The 17,812-nt window shown below is 47.1% G+C and overlaps 1 protein-coding gene across 2 annotated transcripts in view; it reads left to right on the plus strand.

The window, feature by feature from the left end:
- LOC146868106 (uncharacterized) overlaps positions 1 to 17,812 on the plus strand; it is a 230,857-nt gene that overhangs the window by 151,270 nt on the left and 61,775 nt on the right. For both annotated transcript variants that reach the window (XM_085608951.1, XM_085608950.1), the window contains one exon: positions 16,442 to 16,569. In XM_085608951.1, coding sequence (XP_085465077.1) covers positions 16,442 to 16,569 — 128 coding nt within the window. The remainder of the gene's footprint in view (positions 1 to 16,441; positions 16,570 to 17,812) is intronic.

Raw genomic sequence — 17,812 nt, forward strand, 5'->3', positions numbered from 1 at the left:
CTCTTCCCATCATCCCACCTCTTCGCACTTTCTTGATCACCAGAGAAGGTTGATTAATGTTCCATTGAACCATTATTTAGTATAACATTACATCTTGATGCTGAGGAAGGCTAGACACCAGTGCTAGGAAAATATCCATCACTTTTTAGGTCTCGGCTGCGAAGGCTGCGCTTGCGCAGTCTCGCTCCGAGATTTAATGTTTTTCAGAAGAGGGGCTTGAACCCGCCCCTCTTCTCTACTCTTCTCCATTGGCTGGCCTCTTAAATGCTGGTCAGCCATTGGAGAAGAGCTTTGTCTCTCCAAAGAAGCCCTGTCTTTTTCGGATTCGGGGGCGTGTTTTTTACTTTCTTTCTCTCCTCTGGAATGTAAACATTCCAGCCAATGGCAAGAGGAGAGAAAGAAAAACACGCCCCCGAATCCGAAAATGCTGCTGCGTTTCTCCGAGGCATTTCTGCTTGACCTCGGAGAAAGGCACCACCAGAGCCAGCACGGAAGGAGCCTAGGGCACGGGGCAGCAGGCTGGAGGAGGACATAGGTGAGTACCGAGTACACCGCACTCACACCTGAGTGTAGTCACTCTTACCAGTATGCAGGCCTCATCTTTCCAACTGTACCCTGCCCGTCATGTCCATCTGTGTGCAAGCATTCAACTCGCCTGGGCGCATCTCTCTCACAACACCCCTCTTGTATGTGCACCCCTTGTCCAGCAGTCGTCCTTAATTCCTTTTCGCCTCCGGACTCACGTGCAAGCATCCTACACCTCAGATGTGGCACTCTGTGAGATTTTTCCTCAAGGGTGTACATATCAGTACATCTTCACGGGTACAGAGCATCCACCTGGGTGCGCTCTCTCTTGGACCTCTCACCCTGTATGCTTTCCTGCACCCTTCTCCTCTTGCACCCCTGACTTGCACGCACCTACTCATCTATTTGCCCATTCTGCACCGTCGTGGTCGTCTCTTACACGTAGCGTCTCTTTTCTATCGGTTGTCTAACTAGAGGCATCTTGTACCTGCGGTCTGACCGGGTCCACTGCTGAGACACTGCCCGCCGATCTGGGTGCATTTCACGTATGCACACTTCATGTACATCGTTTAGCCACGTGTAACAACACAATTTATTGAGTTTTTCGTCCGCGGTACCCTGGGCAGCCTTACTTCCAGTGTGCGCCCTGGCATCCTGAGTTGGTCTTGCGCTTTTTCTGTAGTTTCCAAAAATTCACCTAGGCCCTTTACTGTACTTCACCCTCGACCTTTGACCTCTCTGCGCCTCATGTTCCCACGCTACCTTCTGTCACCTTGGTGTCCTGGCCTTCCTAATTTTTATCTCCTCTCCTTGCTGCTTCACAGACCACAGTAGGGTCATCAATGTGCTATACAAATGCAAAATACAAAACCTCACTGCACCACATGACATTGTGCGTCCAATGGAACCCCCCTCCCTTTACCCATGAACCCCAAGAATCTGTGTGCACCCCCCGCCATTCTCAAAGTCTGCCTCTTCTTCGTCCAAAAACCTACGTGTTCTCAGCGCCGGCCCCCTTCGATAGGTAAGTGTATACATATGCCCTTTCACGCTGTGGCAAATGATCTGTCACGACCTCTGTACACCCCACACCCATCAGAAAGTCCCCACAACCTCCCTGACCCCCACTGCACTGCACCCGTCCAGCCCCGGCCTCTGCTTCTCCCCACCTTATTGAAAATGTGTTTTACAAAATCCAGATCTTTCCCTCACCAGGGCCCGCCCCGGGATTAATGGGCTGTGAAAGTTCGCTTCTTAAACGCGTCTTCTGTTTCCCAGTTGCACAAACAGTGTTACTATTTATGACTTAAATTCACAGGAAAAACACGCGTCCGAATGTGTTAATTTAGGGGCGGAGTGAGAGATCTGCGGCGCCTGTCACTTACCAGGGACAGCACAGAGGGTCACTTTCAGGCTTTTCTTAAATTAAATGTGTATTCATTTTCTCTTAGATAAGACCAACTGTAAAAAAATAAATAAAAAAAAAAAAACGCTTTAATGTTTTATTTGAATTTACCCAAAATAGAAATTTCAAACGGGTTGTCTCTTTTCACAACCTCCGTGTCATTCTTGGAGCGTTCTGTACTTGTTGAATTAAAGTTGCGATTGCTCAGGTGCAGCCTCTCAGAAATATAATTTACGAGCTTCCTCCTTTGAGCTATCACGTCACACTTCTGTTTCCAAATGAACACGCACGTTGTGTTTTTATTGGCGTGATTGTATAGCTGCAAATATCACTAGACATGCGTTTCGTGGCGCTATGTTAAATTCGAACTGTGTCCTTTGATGTTTACTTGTCAAAGAGAAACGGATTTGCTGTCCGGCACTTTAAATTCCACGGTGTTATTTCTAAATCCGTTTTTACAGCGGACATGTGTGGCCTACGAATCAAACGTTTTATGTCATTTGAAAAACATTTATAACTTTTGGTCTTTTGGTCTTTCCCTTAGGCTGGGTGTCCCCTCCCTCTAGGTCAAGTACTATCCACACGGTTTATTGGTTTTGGTGTTCGTTTATTTCTTTCAGGGTCTCTATGTTGGTATCACCTAGGTAGGTTATATAACGGAGTTTCTTGGTCTCTCGGTGTTCTCGGGCGGGTTCTTCCACTTGGGCCTCGTCCAGGGACTCCGGTCTCTTCACAAAGGTGTTCGTGGGGGTTTAGGCACGTACGTGAAATAGAAAAGAAAAGAAACCAGGCTTTAGCCTACAGAACAGTACGGGTATGGGTTTATTAAGTAGGGGGCAAAGGTAGTGCTGACCGTCACCAGGGCCCTGTCGCCAGTGTTTAGGTGCCTAGGTGGAGAGGGATGTCAGGTGACTGTTTGTGGATGCCCCTCATGCGTCCCCATAACCCACGAAAGACTCCCAAATACCCGCTCGGCACTTGCCTGCTGCCACGACCCTCCCCCGGGGCCGTGGTGATGGGAGACCCAGTCTCCTTGCTCTCGGGGAGATCAGCGGTCTCAGGGGTGGCGCTCCACGAGCTGTTGTCGTCCTGTTTCTCCTCCGCGCCGTCTGCTCTCCACTCTTCCTCTTTCTCGATCTCTCTCCACTCTTCTGCCTCCTCGTCACTCGCTCTCCGCTCTTCTGCCTTCTCGAACGCTCTCCACTCTTCTTCCTTCTCGATCACTCTTCACTCTTCTTCCTCCTTGTCGCTCGCTCTCCGCTCTTCTTCCTCGTCGCTCGGTCTCGCCGGCAGACAACCTCTCGTCTCCTCCGGCCGGCCTCTTGTAGCGGAAGCACCCGCCTCTTCCGGGGAAGCAACTAGTCCGTCCCCTACACTACCGGGAGTACCGACGGTGGCCATGTTGGGTCGGTCGCCGCTGGCGTTGAGACGGTCAGGGGGTTGCTCACCACCACACTGCCCTTCCCCCGGGAATGGACGTTCGGGCCATTCGAGCATCGGGACCCGGGAAAGATAGTCCACATTCGTTTGAAGTTTACCCGGCATATGAAGGATTTCGAAGGAAAAAGGCTGTAAAGAAAGAAACCACCGTAAGATCTTGGGATTGGAGTCTTTGTGGAGAGAAAGCCAGGTGAGAGGAGCATGGTCAGTGAGTAACAGGAAGGGGCGTCCCAAGAGGTAATACTGTAGGGCCTCCATCGCCCATTTAAGAGCAAGGCATTCTTTCTCGATTGTGGCATACTTCATTTCCCTGGGAAACAGCTTTCTACTGAGGTAGAGAATGGGACGTAGGTCACCCGAGTCATCTGGTTGGGACAACACTGCCCCTAGGCCCCTCCCTGAGGCGTGGAGTACAAAGGTTTTCTGAAAGTCCGGACACATAAGGAAGGGGGCTGAACAAAGAGTTCTTTTTAACTGATGGAAACTCTCTTCTTGAGGTGTGGACCAAGGTATGCGTTTTCCACAATAGGCTTTCGTGAGGAGGTCGGAAAGGGGGCTAGCGACTTCCGAGAACCGGGGGATGAACCTCCTATAATACCCCACTAGTCCAAGGAAGGAACGTATATCTTTTCTATCCGCGGGTCGGGGTATGTTTGCGATAGCCTTTATTTTGTTGATTTGGGGTCTTATGCAACCGTCACGGATATCATAACCCAGATATTCTATATGGTTGGTACCGAACGTCGTTTTCTTAGGATTGAGCGTCAGACCGGCCTTCTCTAAGGTTTGTAGGATAGCCTCTAGATGTGTGAGATGGGTATTCCAGTCGGGACTATGCACGACTATGTCGTCTAGATAGGCAACCGCGTAGTGTCGATGTTGGGTTAAGAGGGCATCCATCAACCGCTGAAAGGTAGTAGGGGCCCGTGTAGGCCAAAGGGTAGTACTTTAAATTGAAATAACCCAGAGGGGGTTGAGAAGGCCGTTTTCTCTTTGGCTGTTGGGGAGAGAGGGATTTGCCAATAACCTTTCGTTAGGTCGATTGTGGTCATTACTTTGGCCTCTCCTAAACGCTCGATTAGCTCGTCTACCCTTGGCATGGGATATGCATCGAATTTGGACACTGAGTTCACTTGGCGGAAATCAATGCAAAAACGAATGCTGCCATCAGGTTTTGGGACTAGGACCACGGGAGACGACCAAGCGCTATTGGAGGGCTCAATTATGTCTGCCTTTAACATGTCCTGAACTTCTTGGTCTTCTGCTTGTCTTCTGGCCTCGGGGATGCGATAGGGCCTTAGTTTAATGGGTTATTTCGTGTTGGTGATGATGTCATGTTCCACTAGTGTCATTCTCCCTGGGATCCCTGACAGGACTGAGGAGTATTTAGCACACAGTGTGAGCATTTGGTTTCTTTGGGTCTCGGTCAGTTGGGGTCCCAGCTGCAGGGGTGGTCTTTCTTTCAGGTCTCGTGGTGGGAGGAGTACTTCTAGTGGCCTGTTCTCTGTAATGTAGCGGACGGCTGTCTCCGTGCTAGAGGTGTGGGCTGGGGGTTTCTCCCAGGCTTTAAGGAGGTTTATGTGGTATATTTGACCTACATCCTTTTTGTGCGGGACAGCTATCTGGTAGGTGACAGGGGTTACCTTATTCACTACTTTGTAGGGCCCTTGCCAGGTGGCTAAGAGCTTCTTTTCTGAGGTGGGTAGGAGGATAAGGACCTGATCTCCAGGAAAGAATTCCCGAAGACGTACATGTTGATCGTACTGTTTTCTCTGTCGGGTTTGTGCGCTCTCCATGTTGGAGTGGACGTCCTCCCATAGGGAAGATAAAGTGTCTTTTAGTGAGGCAGAGTATTGAAGGAGGGGTTTTCCTTCGTCCTCATCCTCGGTCCACTGTTCCACGGCCATATCCAAGAGAGTACGTGGACTTCTTCCGAACAAGAGTTCGAAAGGTGAGAACCCTGTGTATGCGTCCGGATAGCAAATAGCACGAGAGGTAGCTGCCGGTCCCAATCCCTTCCTGCTTTGTCTATGCTTTTCCTCAGGATGGTTTTTATCGTTCGATTATAACGTTCCACCAGTCCATCCGTTTGAGGATGGTACACTGATGTACGTATTTGTCTCACCTTCAGAATGTCGCATATCTGCTTCATCAGGCGGGACACGAACGGGGTTCCTTGATCGGTTAAAAGTCCAAGGGGAAACCCTACACGGGAAAAGAATGAGACCATAGCATGGGCAACAGCTGTTGTTGTGATGGATGACAGGGGTATGGCTTCTGGATACTTTGTGGCGTAATCTACCAATACTAAAATGTACTGGTGTCCCCTAGCAGACGGGATCAGGGGTCCTACCAGATCCATTCCCACCCTTTTAAACGGTACGTCTATGATGGGTAGTGGTTGGAGTGGGGCTTTAGGTATAGCAGGGGCGTTAATCAATTGACAACGGGGACAAGCCGCGCAGTACCGGACGACTTCTTGGTATACTCCCGGCCAATAAAACCTAGGCAATAGGTACTTTAGTGTGTGTTCCTTGCCGTAGTGCCCTCCCCCTGTTTGGCTGTGGGCTAATGCTAGTACCTGTTCTCTAAAGGGGCGCGGGACTAACAACTGTTCTTTTCGTTTGTCCCCCTCCAGGGATATTCTGTATAATAACCCCTTTTGTATACAAAAGAAGGGTCCTACCTTGTCTGGTTGTTCTTCCTGGACCTGCTCCCAAGCGTTCTGTAAGGTGGTATCGTCTTTTTGGGCCGCTCTGAAGCTCCGTCCTGTTCTTGGGGAGAAGTCTGAGGAGGTAAAGACAGGGGAGGCTAAGACCGCTCTGGTGGAAAGATACCTGATTTGGTCTTCCCTCTTTTCCCTTCGTGTTTTTGGGGTCTTGGGGGAAGCTCCCTGTAACTCTTCATTAGAAAAAGGGGCATCCCACAGCCATGTTACGGGGTTTGAAGAAAGGGTGGACGTCTGTAGATAGTCGTGGAATCTGGGGAGGTCTGTTCCTAGCAAGACTGCTTCAGGGAGGGCTGATACTACCCCCACCCTCCGTAATAGGGATTCTCCTTCTATATCGAGGAGGACTTCGGCTAAGGGATACAATTTCTTCTCACCGTGAACACAGGTCACCTGTATACAGTCGTTACCTATGTATTGGGATTCACGTACTAGGGTTTTGTCTACAACTGTGTGGTGGCACCCCGTGTCTAAAAAGGCGAGAACGGGTTTGCCGTTTATATGTATCTTTTTTCTGTACCGGTCAGGTCTGTTCCTGTGACAAGTATACGTCCCCGAGTATACCCTACATCCATGGGCTCTTGTTGGGAAGGTCGGGAAGGACAGTGTCGGGCAATGTGTCCCCACTCAGCACAGTGGAAACACTGGGGTCCGGACGGGATTTGTCCGGAGGGAGTAGTTTTGACCGGAGCCCGAGGGACCGCTTGCCCTCTCTGTTCTACGTAGGGTGTGATGGGTTTACTTGGAGGCTTTTGGGGGCCTACATGGGTTCGGGTCAGAGGAACTTTGAATTCAGGGGAACGGTGGTAGGCACAGGCGAGGTCCACAGCTACTGTAACCGAGAGGTTGGGGTGTTGTTTGACCCATGCTCTGGTGGTATAGGGTAAGGCCTCGAGGTACTGTTCGAGGTACACTTTCTCGGTAAGTTCGTAAACGGAGAAGATGGTGGGTTGCAACCACCGATTTCCCAGATCCCGTATACGATAATATAGGGCCCTTGGGTTGTCCCCTGCAGACCATTTCTCTTTCCTGAATCGGGACCTATATTTTCCTGGTCGCAACCCAGCCTTTCCAGGATGGCCCTTTTGACATCGGCATAACTGGTGACCCCGGCTGGGTTGGCGGCTTGATACGCAGCCTGTAGCTCTCCCGACAAGAGAGGCGCTATGTATTGTCCCCACCGTTCGGGTGGCCATGCGGCAGTTGATGCTACCCTCTCAAAGTTCACAAAGAAGTAATCCGGGTCATCTCCTGGTTGGAACTTCTGCAGCACCGAACCCGGAACGTTTGGATGTACCCTGGCGCTTGCTATAGTGTCTGTAAGGCGTTGGATAGCTGTATCTTGCACTTGTTGGTTGGCTGTCAGGAGGGTTGCTTGATCTTTTACGACGGTCTGCAGAGCCTCTCTGTCACGCTGTGTTAGTTTGGCTTGTTCTTCGAACACAAGCTGCAGATGGCGTTGCCCTTCTGCCAACTGGGTAATTATGGTCTCCATGGTAGGTTTCTATCTTTTCCCAGATAGAGTGAATCCCACTTCTGACACCACTTGTGGTCTTTCCCTTAGGCTGGGTGTCCCCTCCCTCTAGGTCAAGTACTATCCACACGGTTTGTTGGTTTTGGTGTTCGTTTATTTCTTTCAGGGTCTCTATGTTGGTATCACCTAGGTAGGTTATATAACGGAGTTTCCGGGTCTCCCGGTGTTCTTGGGCGGGTTCTTCCACTTAAGCCTCGTCCAGGGACTCCGGTCTCTTCACACAGGTGTTCGTGGGGGTTTAGGCACGTACGTGAAATAGAAAAGAAAAGAAACCAGGCTTTAGCCTACAGAACAGTACGGGTATGGGTTTATTAAGTAGGGGGCAAAGGTAGTGCTGACTGTCACCAGGGCCCTGTCGCCAGTGTTTAGGTGCCTAGGTGGAGAGGGATGTCAGGTGACTGTTTGTGGATGCCCCTCATGCGTCCCCATAACCCACGAAAGACTCCCAAATACCCGCTCGGCACTTGCCTGCTGCCACGACCCTCCCCCGGGGCCGTGGTGATGGGAGACCCAGTCTCCTTGCTCTCGGGGAGATCAGCGGTCTCAGGGGTGGCGCTCCACGAGCTGTTGCCGTCCTGTTTCTCCTCCGCGTCGTCTGCTCTCCACTCTTCCTCTTTCTCGATCGCTCTTTACTCTTCTGCCTCCTTGTCACTCACTCTCCGCTCTTCTGCCTTCTCGAACGCTCTCCACTCTTCTTCCTTCTCGATCGCTCTCCACTCTTCTTCCTCCTTGTCGCTTGCTCTCCGCTCTTCTTCCTCGTCGCTCGGTCTCGCCGGTAGACAACCTCTCGTCTCCTCCAGCCGGCCTCTTGTAGCGGAAGCACCCGCCTCTTCCGGGGAAGCAACTAGTCCGTCCCCTACACTTCCGGGAGTACCGACGGCGGCCATGTTGGGTCGGTCGCCGCCGGCGTTAAGACGGTCAGGGGGTCGCTCACCACGACAGGTCTTCTTGTATTTTTTTAAGTGGTGTCGCTACTTTGGGGCCATGTTCTACGTTAGAGTCCTTGTGTATGTTTATACATTTGCGCAAAACTATACATACATTTCTAGCGCCACACATCCTAAATCAATATATGTCACTGTGCATAAAATGGTATACATCTTTACTACAAACTGTGTGTGTGTGTGTGTGCATGCATAGTGCTCAGTTGTCTTGTTGCAGTTGCAAACTCTTAGCGTGGGTTGTTCAGCTCAGCGTGACCGGCACAGATATTTTGAGGGGCGTTACACCTCCGAGAGCTATGGTTTTTTCACTGTGCACCACGGTGTGTACCAGCGTGTATTGCTTTGTTGGTATCACATTATTTTATTTACTTACTAGGCTCCTTGTGTGCCAGGTGAGTGCCTGAATTAAAGCACTCGCCTTGAACACTATATACGGGGTCTGCTAAACCATAGCGGTGGGAATGCTGCGTCTGTCCGGGGGGCATCCGGGTTTAGCGTCCATTGTTGCTGCCCTGGGACCCATGTCATGCCACACCAGGTCCGTGGGGTGTGTCTGTGGTTCTCCGGCAACTGCACTACTGTAAGTGGTTCTGCGAACTACGCTAGTGTAAGCCGGAGTCACACCGATCCTGGAGCCCTTGTAACCTAGGTAACCTGTAAAGAGGTGGTGAGGGGCTCGCCTAACATGCGTGTGTGTCTGCGCGCGCCGAGAGTTTCTCGTGCAGACAAGAGAGCGTGTAAAGCCGGTGCCACAACGCGAGGCTTTGACGTGTGTATACCTGCTCCTGCCGGCACCGTGCACACGGCACGCCCACACACAGCGATCTGTGTTCTGTCCGTGCTCCAAAGATGTAAAGTGCAATCCGAACAATAGTGCATCACAAGCACAGGAAAGTGGTGTGGAGGACCTTACAGATTTAGCGCTTCCATTCTGCTCTCCATGGCGTGTAGTAACTTACAAATAAACCACGCCAAATAGCAAGCAGGGTGCTTGGCTTTTCCGCTGTACAGCATGTGAATGACATACTTATTGTTATTATTGTTGCTTTATACTCTGTACTGCATTACAAGCCCATTGTATTTCAAAGCGTTGTAAATGCGACATTATGTCGGGCATCAAAAGTATAGTAAAACACAGCATTTACTACATCACAAGTATATTTCTCACATTGTGTGGTTCATTGTACATAAAATATTTCATTACACAGTACATCACAAGTGCAATTCATTACATCGTGTACTACATCCCAAGCACGGTGTATTACATGACGTTGTACATCACAAATATAACTACATAGTATTGTACATTGAAATCATAGTATATTATATGGTCGCGTGCTGCAAGTTTAGTGCACTACATTGTATATTATTTAGCAAATACACTTTAGAACATTATGCCGTATGTGTATTTCCAAGTATATTACAATACATTGTGCTGTCCGTTGCAAAAACATCACCTCAAGTTGTTCATTTGTTGATGTAGTGTGCCACAGAATATTTAGTGCAAAGTAGATTATAGGGGGTCGTTCATGACGCATTTGGTATATTAGTGTGTATTATATTAGATGAAACATGTATTTAACCGTGTAGTACCTTCCATTTATAGTGCATTATAATTGTGTTGCATTGTGTATTATGTTGTAAATGTAGAACATTTCTCGTATTGTGCATTATAGATTGTGTGGTATATTATACTTCACTGTGTTGCTTAATACCCTACACTGTAATTATAGTACACACTTCCAACAACAAACTACAATTTGAGTAAATTACATTGTATAGCATGTTACAAGCCTCGTATATCACTTTACATTGCACGTTACATACACTTATAAAACAGCACAGCATGTTCAACGTGCAGATGGCATTATGTAGTACAAATCCAGGGTATTTACCCTGTAACCCGATTCACGCCGCTTCCATTTGTAGTTTAGTGCCGATGTTTGCATATATCTTTTTTTTAATAATATTTGCGCGTTGATGGGCCGTGTTTTAGAGCGCGCACTACTCTGGGCGCATCGTTGCACGTGATGTGGCAAGCCCCTCTGTTCGGGGTGCCAGGTTTACATGTATGCCCCTCTTCTAGCACCAGACTGTAAGGGGACACGTGAACACGCGTTCGGCGCATTGCCTAGCCATCGAAAGGGGTCTAATTTCAGCCTAACCCTCTTTTTAGGTCTCGGCTACGAAGGCTGCGCTTGCGCAGTCTCGCTCAAAGATTTAATGTTTTCCAGAAGAGGGGCTTGAACCCGCCCCTCTTCTCCCCTCTTCTCCATTGGCTGGCCTCTTAAATGCTGGTCAGCCATTGGAGAAGAGCTTTGTCTCTCCAAAGAAGCTCCGTCTTTTTCGGATTCGGGGGCGTATTTATTACTTTCTTTCTCTCCTCTGGAATGTAAACATTCCAGCCAATGGCAAGAGGAGAGAAAGAAAAACACACCCCCGAATCCGAAAATGCTGCTGCGTTTCTCCGAGGCATTTCTGCTTGACCTCGGAGAAAGGCGGTGGTGTTCATGGCGTCATATGGCGTATAATGAGGCTTGTTATGTTGTGGTTCATGTCTTTTGCTTTCACCAGAGTCCTTCGTTTATACATGTCCTTCATGTTTGCTTTGCCCATGTCCCTCGGTGTTGCTGTGCCTGAACATGTTTTTTGCTGTTCTTCGAGTCTGTGTCTATTTACCGTTCCTATGCGTTTATACTTTCCATGCCTGGCTTAATTTGTGTTGTTTTCCATCTTTCTGAGTGAGTAAGTGTGTGGTGTGTGTGCGTTTGCGTGTGCGCGTTGGACCCTTCGTCTTTGCCGTGCTTGAGTTTAACTGTGCTTCGTGTGCTTGAGTCCATGTGTTTGCTTTTCCTGGGTAATGGTGTTTGCTCTCCGACCGGTTTTCTTGTGTGTTTGCAGTGCCTGGCTTCCTGTCTTCAGAGACCCATTTCTGTTTGTTGTGTTGCGATCATGTGTTTCCTGTTCCACACTCCTTATGCGTTTACCGTTTCTGAGTTGTTGCCCCCACCCAAACACACACTCACAGTAGACCACACAACTTATATCTGATTAACCAAGCATAAATTTACCCTTGAACATGTGTTGAGAAGGGCGTGTTCAGGCACAAAGTAAACGTCACAAAGTATAGAGAAATGAAGGGGAAGGCTGGGAAGTAATTTTTGTAACTTTATTTACTGCCTCGGTAAAGCATTTTGAATTAAAATCAAGGCAAAAGGACCCGTAAAAGGTAAATAATTAAATGGTTTCAAAATTCCGACTGGATTGGCACCTGTTGTGGCGAGTGTTAATATATATTTTAGTCCAAGTCTGAAAATGAACGTGGCTGTGTTTTTTTGGGAATCGCGCTCCCGCCTCTTGTTTTGTCTGGGAAGGGTTTACGCATTACCGTCAGGCTGGCGCCAACAGATCCGCGATGAATCCCTCTTTATTCTATTTTCTCGCTGAAGTTTTACCATGAAACATAGGGGTGCTCCCGGTGGAATCCTGGGCCTGTCTTCGGACTGACCTGTTTATTAGTTTGTGTTAAGCTGCCATGAAACCGCACATGCCACAATTAATAAAATCTTCATTCTAAATCTGCAAGTGGAGACTTCTTAATAAAAGGACATTAACGTTGTGAACTTGGTATTCAGTGGGTAGATGAAGTTCGGGGGCTAGTTAAAATTTGAAGGCGCATTTACATTTTACTGCACGGGCCTTCATCTACGGCGGGGGCACGGAGCTCAGTGGGCGAATGCATCCACCGGGAATTGAAATCCTGACGGGGCCTCTCAGCCGCTCATCCTTCCGGGCTCTGGGTAGCAATGAAGTTCTATAGCGCCGTGAGGTCCCAGCGCTCTTTATATGGTTTACACATACACCAATTGGGTAGTAAGTAGCGGCGTGGAACATTTTTATTACATGTATGTGAAGTTGCATTTCGGAAGAGTTGACTGTGGCCCTTTTTAGGTCTCGGCTAGTGTAGGTGGCTCTGTGTGGGTGGCTTTGGTTGTGTGGGTGGCTTTGTGTGTGGCTCTGTGTGTGGGTGCAAATGCAATAAGTCTCGCATTTGAGAGAGATTAAGCTATTGACATTGTAAATAACAATGCCGTTTCTTTAAATGTTTTACAAACAAAAACATAAACAAAAATAATGTCATGAGCAATGCCAATAGCTCTAACTTTAACCCCTTCAGTGCCCATGACGAGCTGGACTCGTCATGGGCCGCGGTGGCGCTGTGCCCATGACGAGTCCAGCTCGTCATAGACCCCGCCCGCTAATGCAACGGCCGGCACTGGGCGGGGAAAGGGGCGGGCACTGAAGGGGTTAACAATGCCGAGACCGTTGCATTGTAAATGCTTGTTTGTATATTTCAGTGCGACGTCTTGGGTGGGACGGGTATGCCCAGACGTGTGTTACTTATATACTGTGCCACTGGCACCAAAGTATACCCAACTGATGAGCTCTATTAAGGGTGAAACCTGTCTTCAGTTGCTTGCGTTACGGTTCTGGTAGGACCTAGCCTGGTAGTTTCAGCTGGACTGTTCTATTGGAGCACGGTCAAGGCTGATTTGCATATGGCTTGGTCCACACTGAGGTGGTATGGTGGGAAAAATAATGATGGAGTGAGATGCGGCCGAGAATAACTATTAGTTCCCAAGATTAATTCAAGCATGCCACCCATCACTTTTTTTTTTAATACTTCGGTGCTCTCTCCAGACCCTGCATGCATCCGGTGTGCTCCTAAAGGAGAATGTGAGGAGTGTGCCCGGAGAGGGGTCACCACAGGGAAGAGAGTTTTGGGTCCCAGACAATTAGGCACTTGTCATCAAGGAGAAAAGTGAACTGAGGGAAACACACCTAGGTTACAGAGGGAGCAACAAGGGGAACAGAGTAAAGAGTATTTGGGGTCATTTACAGGGCGGAAATGGGTTATTATGGTCCCATGGCTGGGGCACATTGACCATAATTTAGGTGTGTAGTACACTCGATTGTGCATCAACTATGACGCTCCTGCAAAAAACATGTTTTTTATCATGGTCCGTCTACTACCAAGCGCCTGTTCTGATACCTGCCCTCATTAAAGTGTCTGAAAAATGCCCCACCTTCCCTTTCCCCTAGTGACTGAAGCATGGGAAAGTCCTTGTCTTTTATTTAATTTGAGTATTTCATAGACACTCAAATTCCTCCTTTAGCACAACCACAGGTCTCTTTCCTCATCACTCACTCACTAAGTCACACCCTGAGTACTTCACTCCACGGTTTCTAAGTCCTTGATAGTTTGGGCCAAGAATGTCATGCAAAAGCAACAGCTGTTTGTGCCAACTGACCACACATTTCTGTGCCCGTAGCTTCACACCACAGGCCTCTTAACAGTTCAAGGCTGTTGCAGCGTGATAGGTGCAGAGTGACTTTGGCTGGATTATCCAAAGATTTAGCTTAGTAGCTTCTCTCTCAAACAAAATGGACTTGGGCTACCTGAGCTCTGTAAAAACCCATCTGATTTCTACAGCAGGATTATAAAGCTGTCAGGGCCTTGCACTTTGGGGCACGTTCAGAGGTCACCCTTATTTAGGCGAGTCTCATTGTTTCTTGCTCATGGTTATACAGAACCTGAGTGTTCATGGGCTTTTGCCGCTTTCTGGGCCTAGGAAGTTAGACTTGAGATGTATAAACACCACGCCCAGCATTCAATTCCCCTGCCACGTTAGTTGTAGTGTAGGTCCTGGGGAGGAGAGTCTGAAATGACTTGTGTTTTCCAGTTACAAATGAAAAGGTCTAGCTTTTTTTTTTTCCAATTAGTACTGCTGGCTTAGTTGCTCCTTAGGCACTCCCATCATTTGAAGTAGCAAGAACCCAGACCCAGTCTACACACCCTAGCAAACCTGACAGTGAACAATAAGTGACAGGGCCACAACAATCAAGAAAAACTCAGTCACACTTCTGGATAGTGCCAACCAGGTAAAGTACCACAGTGAAGCGCCCACAAGGTGACTGTGCACTGATAAAATATAATATTCAAGTAGAAAAAAAAGACAATATTTTGCCTCCGCTTCAACCAGAGAAGCAGTTGTGAAGGAGGGCTCTCATAAAGGCTGTGCTTAGAGATACATATTGTGAAGAGTATTTTAACTCATTGATTTGGAAAGTTGGTAGATATCTAGAAGAGCTGTCTAAAGTAGGACCCTGTTCCTCAACCTCCAGCCCGTCACAGCCTCTGTGCATTTGCCCCCAGCTATCGAGGTACATTTGAGGTCAAATGTGGCTTTTTTTTTTTTTTTTTTTTTGTTTTTAAGTATGAGGTTTTATATAGAGTTGGGTGAAAGAGCATGATTTTTTTATCTTGTGAAATTCCACAAACATTTAATGAAATTGTTATTTTTTTAGCAAAATATGCTTTGCCAGTATCTTGCGAACATTCATCTGACTTTAAAACTTTTCGCAAGATAATGATAGGAGATTGGTTCAAGTAAAAAATGTCCCTTGTCAAGCCATACTCCTGAATCTGCATTAATTGGCAAGTCAAGATTCTTGTCTCCTGACTGACAGGTCCCCCACCCCCACTCCCCTCCACCCCATCAAGTACTTAGGATGGGTGAGAGTTGTGACCAAGGAAGCTCCGCTGTGGGATAGTGATCTGATCAGGATGGTTGGGGGTTACAGGAGTTTAAGAAATGTGACTTAATGGGGATCACCAAGTTGGGAAATGGGTGTGAATGAACCTAGCTAATATCATTCAAGACACTAAAAAAGGAATACAGCTAATCTGACAATGAAGCCTATAGATATTTGGAATGGCCCATACTCCGAGTGGCACCAATATTGTTAGACCTTTACCCACTGGAGAATAGCATCCTCTCAGAGCCCCACCTACAAAAAGCATGTATGTCCTCTACAATAACTCCCCAGACTCCATAAAAGACCTTAGGACACAGTGGGTGGCAGATGTGGGGGAGCTAATAAATGATGGGCCAGTGCACGTCGGGTCCCCAGAGAAGTGGCGATCAAGAGAGGAATTCACTTGGTGCAACTCAAAATCCTACATAGGATATGCTTTACCAGGACACGCTTGAATAGGATAAATACCAATGATGAGATGATAAGTGCCTCAGGAGATGTATTCAGAATTGGTCAACTACGTTACCATATGAAAGTGTCTGCATCTAAACACCTTCTGGTCTGGAGCGATAGAATCCTTGAGACAGTGTGTGGGTGCCTCGATTGGCAAAAATAGTGAAACTGTTTATATTGGATGTCTAGAACTAGGAGCCCCATACGAAATATCATAGATTATTCTGTGCCCATGTGTTACTGGTAGCCAGGAAAAATATGGTGAGACTCTGGGAAGCGCATGCCCTCCCTCCCCCAAACCTCGATGCATAGAAAAAAAGATATGGACTGCTGTATGCTACCTAAAAAATATGTATACAATTGGAGGGGCTGTTCTAGGAAATAGGAGAAAATGTGGGAACACTAGAAGGTATACATAGGTATGCTGTCAGCCAGCCTTTGATAGCAGAGCACTCCCTATTGGTGTTAGTACAGTAAAACATTTACACCACGCTCAATAATTTATAATCAGTGCCCCAGTATTGTACCAGAACAGGAGTTTCCATAAGCTTGTAAACTGAATTTAAAAGGCAAAGCCTTTATTTTAATTTTGACTTTTTTTTTATAGTTTGAGAGATACAGACAGTAGTAAATTGTGTGTTGCTTTTACTCTGTATGGCTGATTTAGCTGGTATTAAATACTTCTCAGGATTTTGTTTCATTCTCATGATTCGCGACTTGCTAATCTTGCATTATATATGGCTCTGTTTTCTCTACTGCAATATTTTAATTTGGTCTGCTATTATTTACACTCTGACGGTTATTTGTTTAAGACAACAAAACATCGAGGAAAACATGACTATTGCGATGGAGGAAGCTCCAGAGAGCTTTGGACAGGTAGTGATGCTGTACATTAACTGCAAAGTCAACGGATATCCAGTCAAGGCCTTCGTTGATTCTGGTAAGACATTTTGAGAGGAATTGGTCAGATTTTGGATTTAATCACATTAGATGTGTAGCATTATGTGCCATTACTATTCTGTTCTCTATAACCAAAACTGTATAAAATTGGATTTGCTGCAGATAATAGAGGTAAGTCTATTAATGAATGTTGTGGTTGTCCTCTGTATAGATGTATTTTGCATGCACTTCTGTCTGGAGAACTTTTTAGGTGCAGCCTCGAAACTGCTTTAGCTGTTTTGGCTACCATACGTTTACAAAAAATCATAATACTATTTCATACTTAAATATCTATGTAGGTAGCCATGAGAGCTATCTGTCCTACCTAACCCCCAATTGGTCTTTTCAGGTTACAGTCACGACTTGGTTCTACCAACCACACGCTTTAGCATGTGGCATTCGGTCAGGACACCTTATCCATTGTTTGTCCTGCACTTTGAATGATATTTTGCTTGATAACCGGTGCACAGCTGCCTAAAAAGGAATGTACTTCATTGCCGTTGCTGGTGTGCCTGGGCTGCTGTTTCACTCCCATTATTTTTATATGATTGGCATTTTCGTTTTTTATCCAAATTCGATGACAAACAGTTGAGTCTCTTTGAGTGTATTTAAGAGATTGGAGTGCTTCACCATGTGAAAAGTGTCTGGTCAGCCGATGCCAGCGCTTCTTGTCCAAAATGCACAGTTCACCATTTACTGTTATAGAATTGCTGTATCCAGAACTGTAGCGTGCGCTCATCTGGAGGTTCATTTCCCGCTGTGACAAGTTTGATATGGGTCTTTGCAAAGCTCTAAATTGCTTCAGTTACATATTCGCTGGATCTCTGCATACTTCTTTAGTAAAGATGAGACCTGGCTTATATTTAATTTGTCTTTGACCGTTTTTAGGGACAGAGAGGGTTTGAGGATCTTCACATGGCACTGTAAAATCGTGAGACTGACCTTTGGGAAGCTTTGGAGAAGGATGGTGTCAGAGAAGTCGTTTGGTTTTGGCAGAGATACAGTCTCATTCCTTAAAAGTTACTGAACTGAAGGAAGACAAGGAAGATTTGCATCTCTTGTTTGTTTTGCCCTTGTCAATAACTCTTTGGAGGTGTGTAAGGGAAGAAAGAGCTCTGTATTTTTTACCTTCTGTATGAAGCAACCAGAGAATTCCTCACAGCTTTTTGAGCGTGATTGGGCATTGTTTCTAGGGTGGGGAGAGTTCTTTAATGTCTAAAGGCACCGAGTTCATTTTCCAAATA

The sequence above is a fragment of the Triturus cristatus genome, chromosome 1_2 (genome assembly GCF_964204655.1).
Source record: "Triturus cristatus chromosome 1_2, aTriCri1.1, whole genome shotgun sequence".
NCBI lineage: Eukaryota > Metazoa > Chordata > Amphibia > Caudata > Salamandridae > Triturus > Triturus cristatus.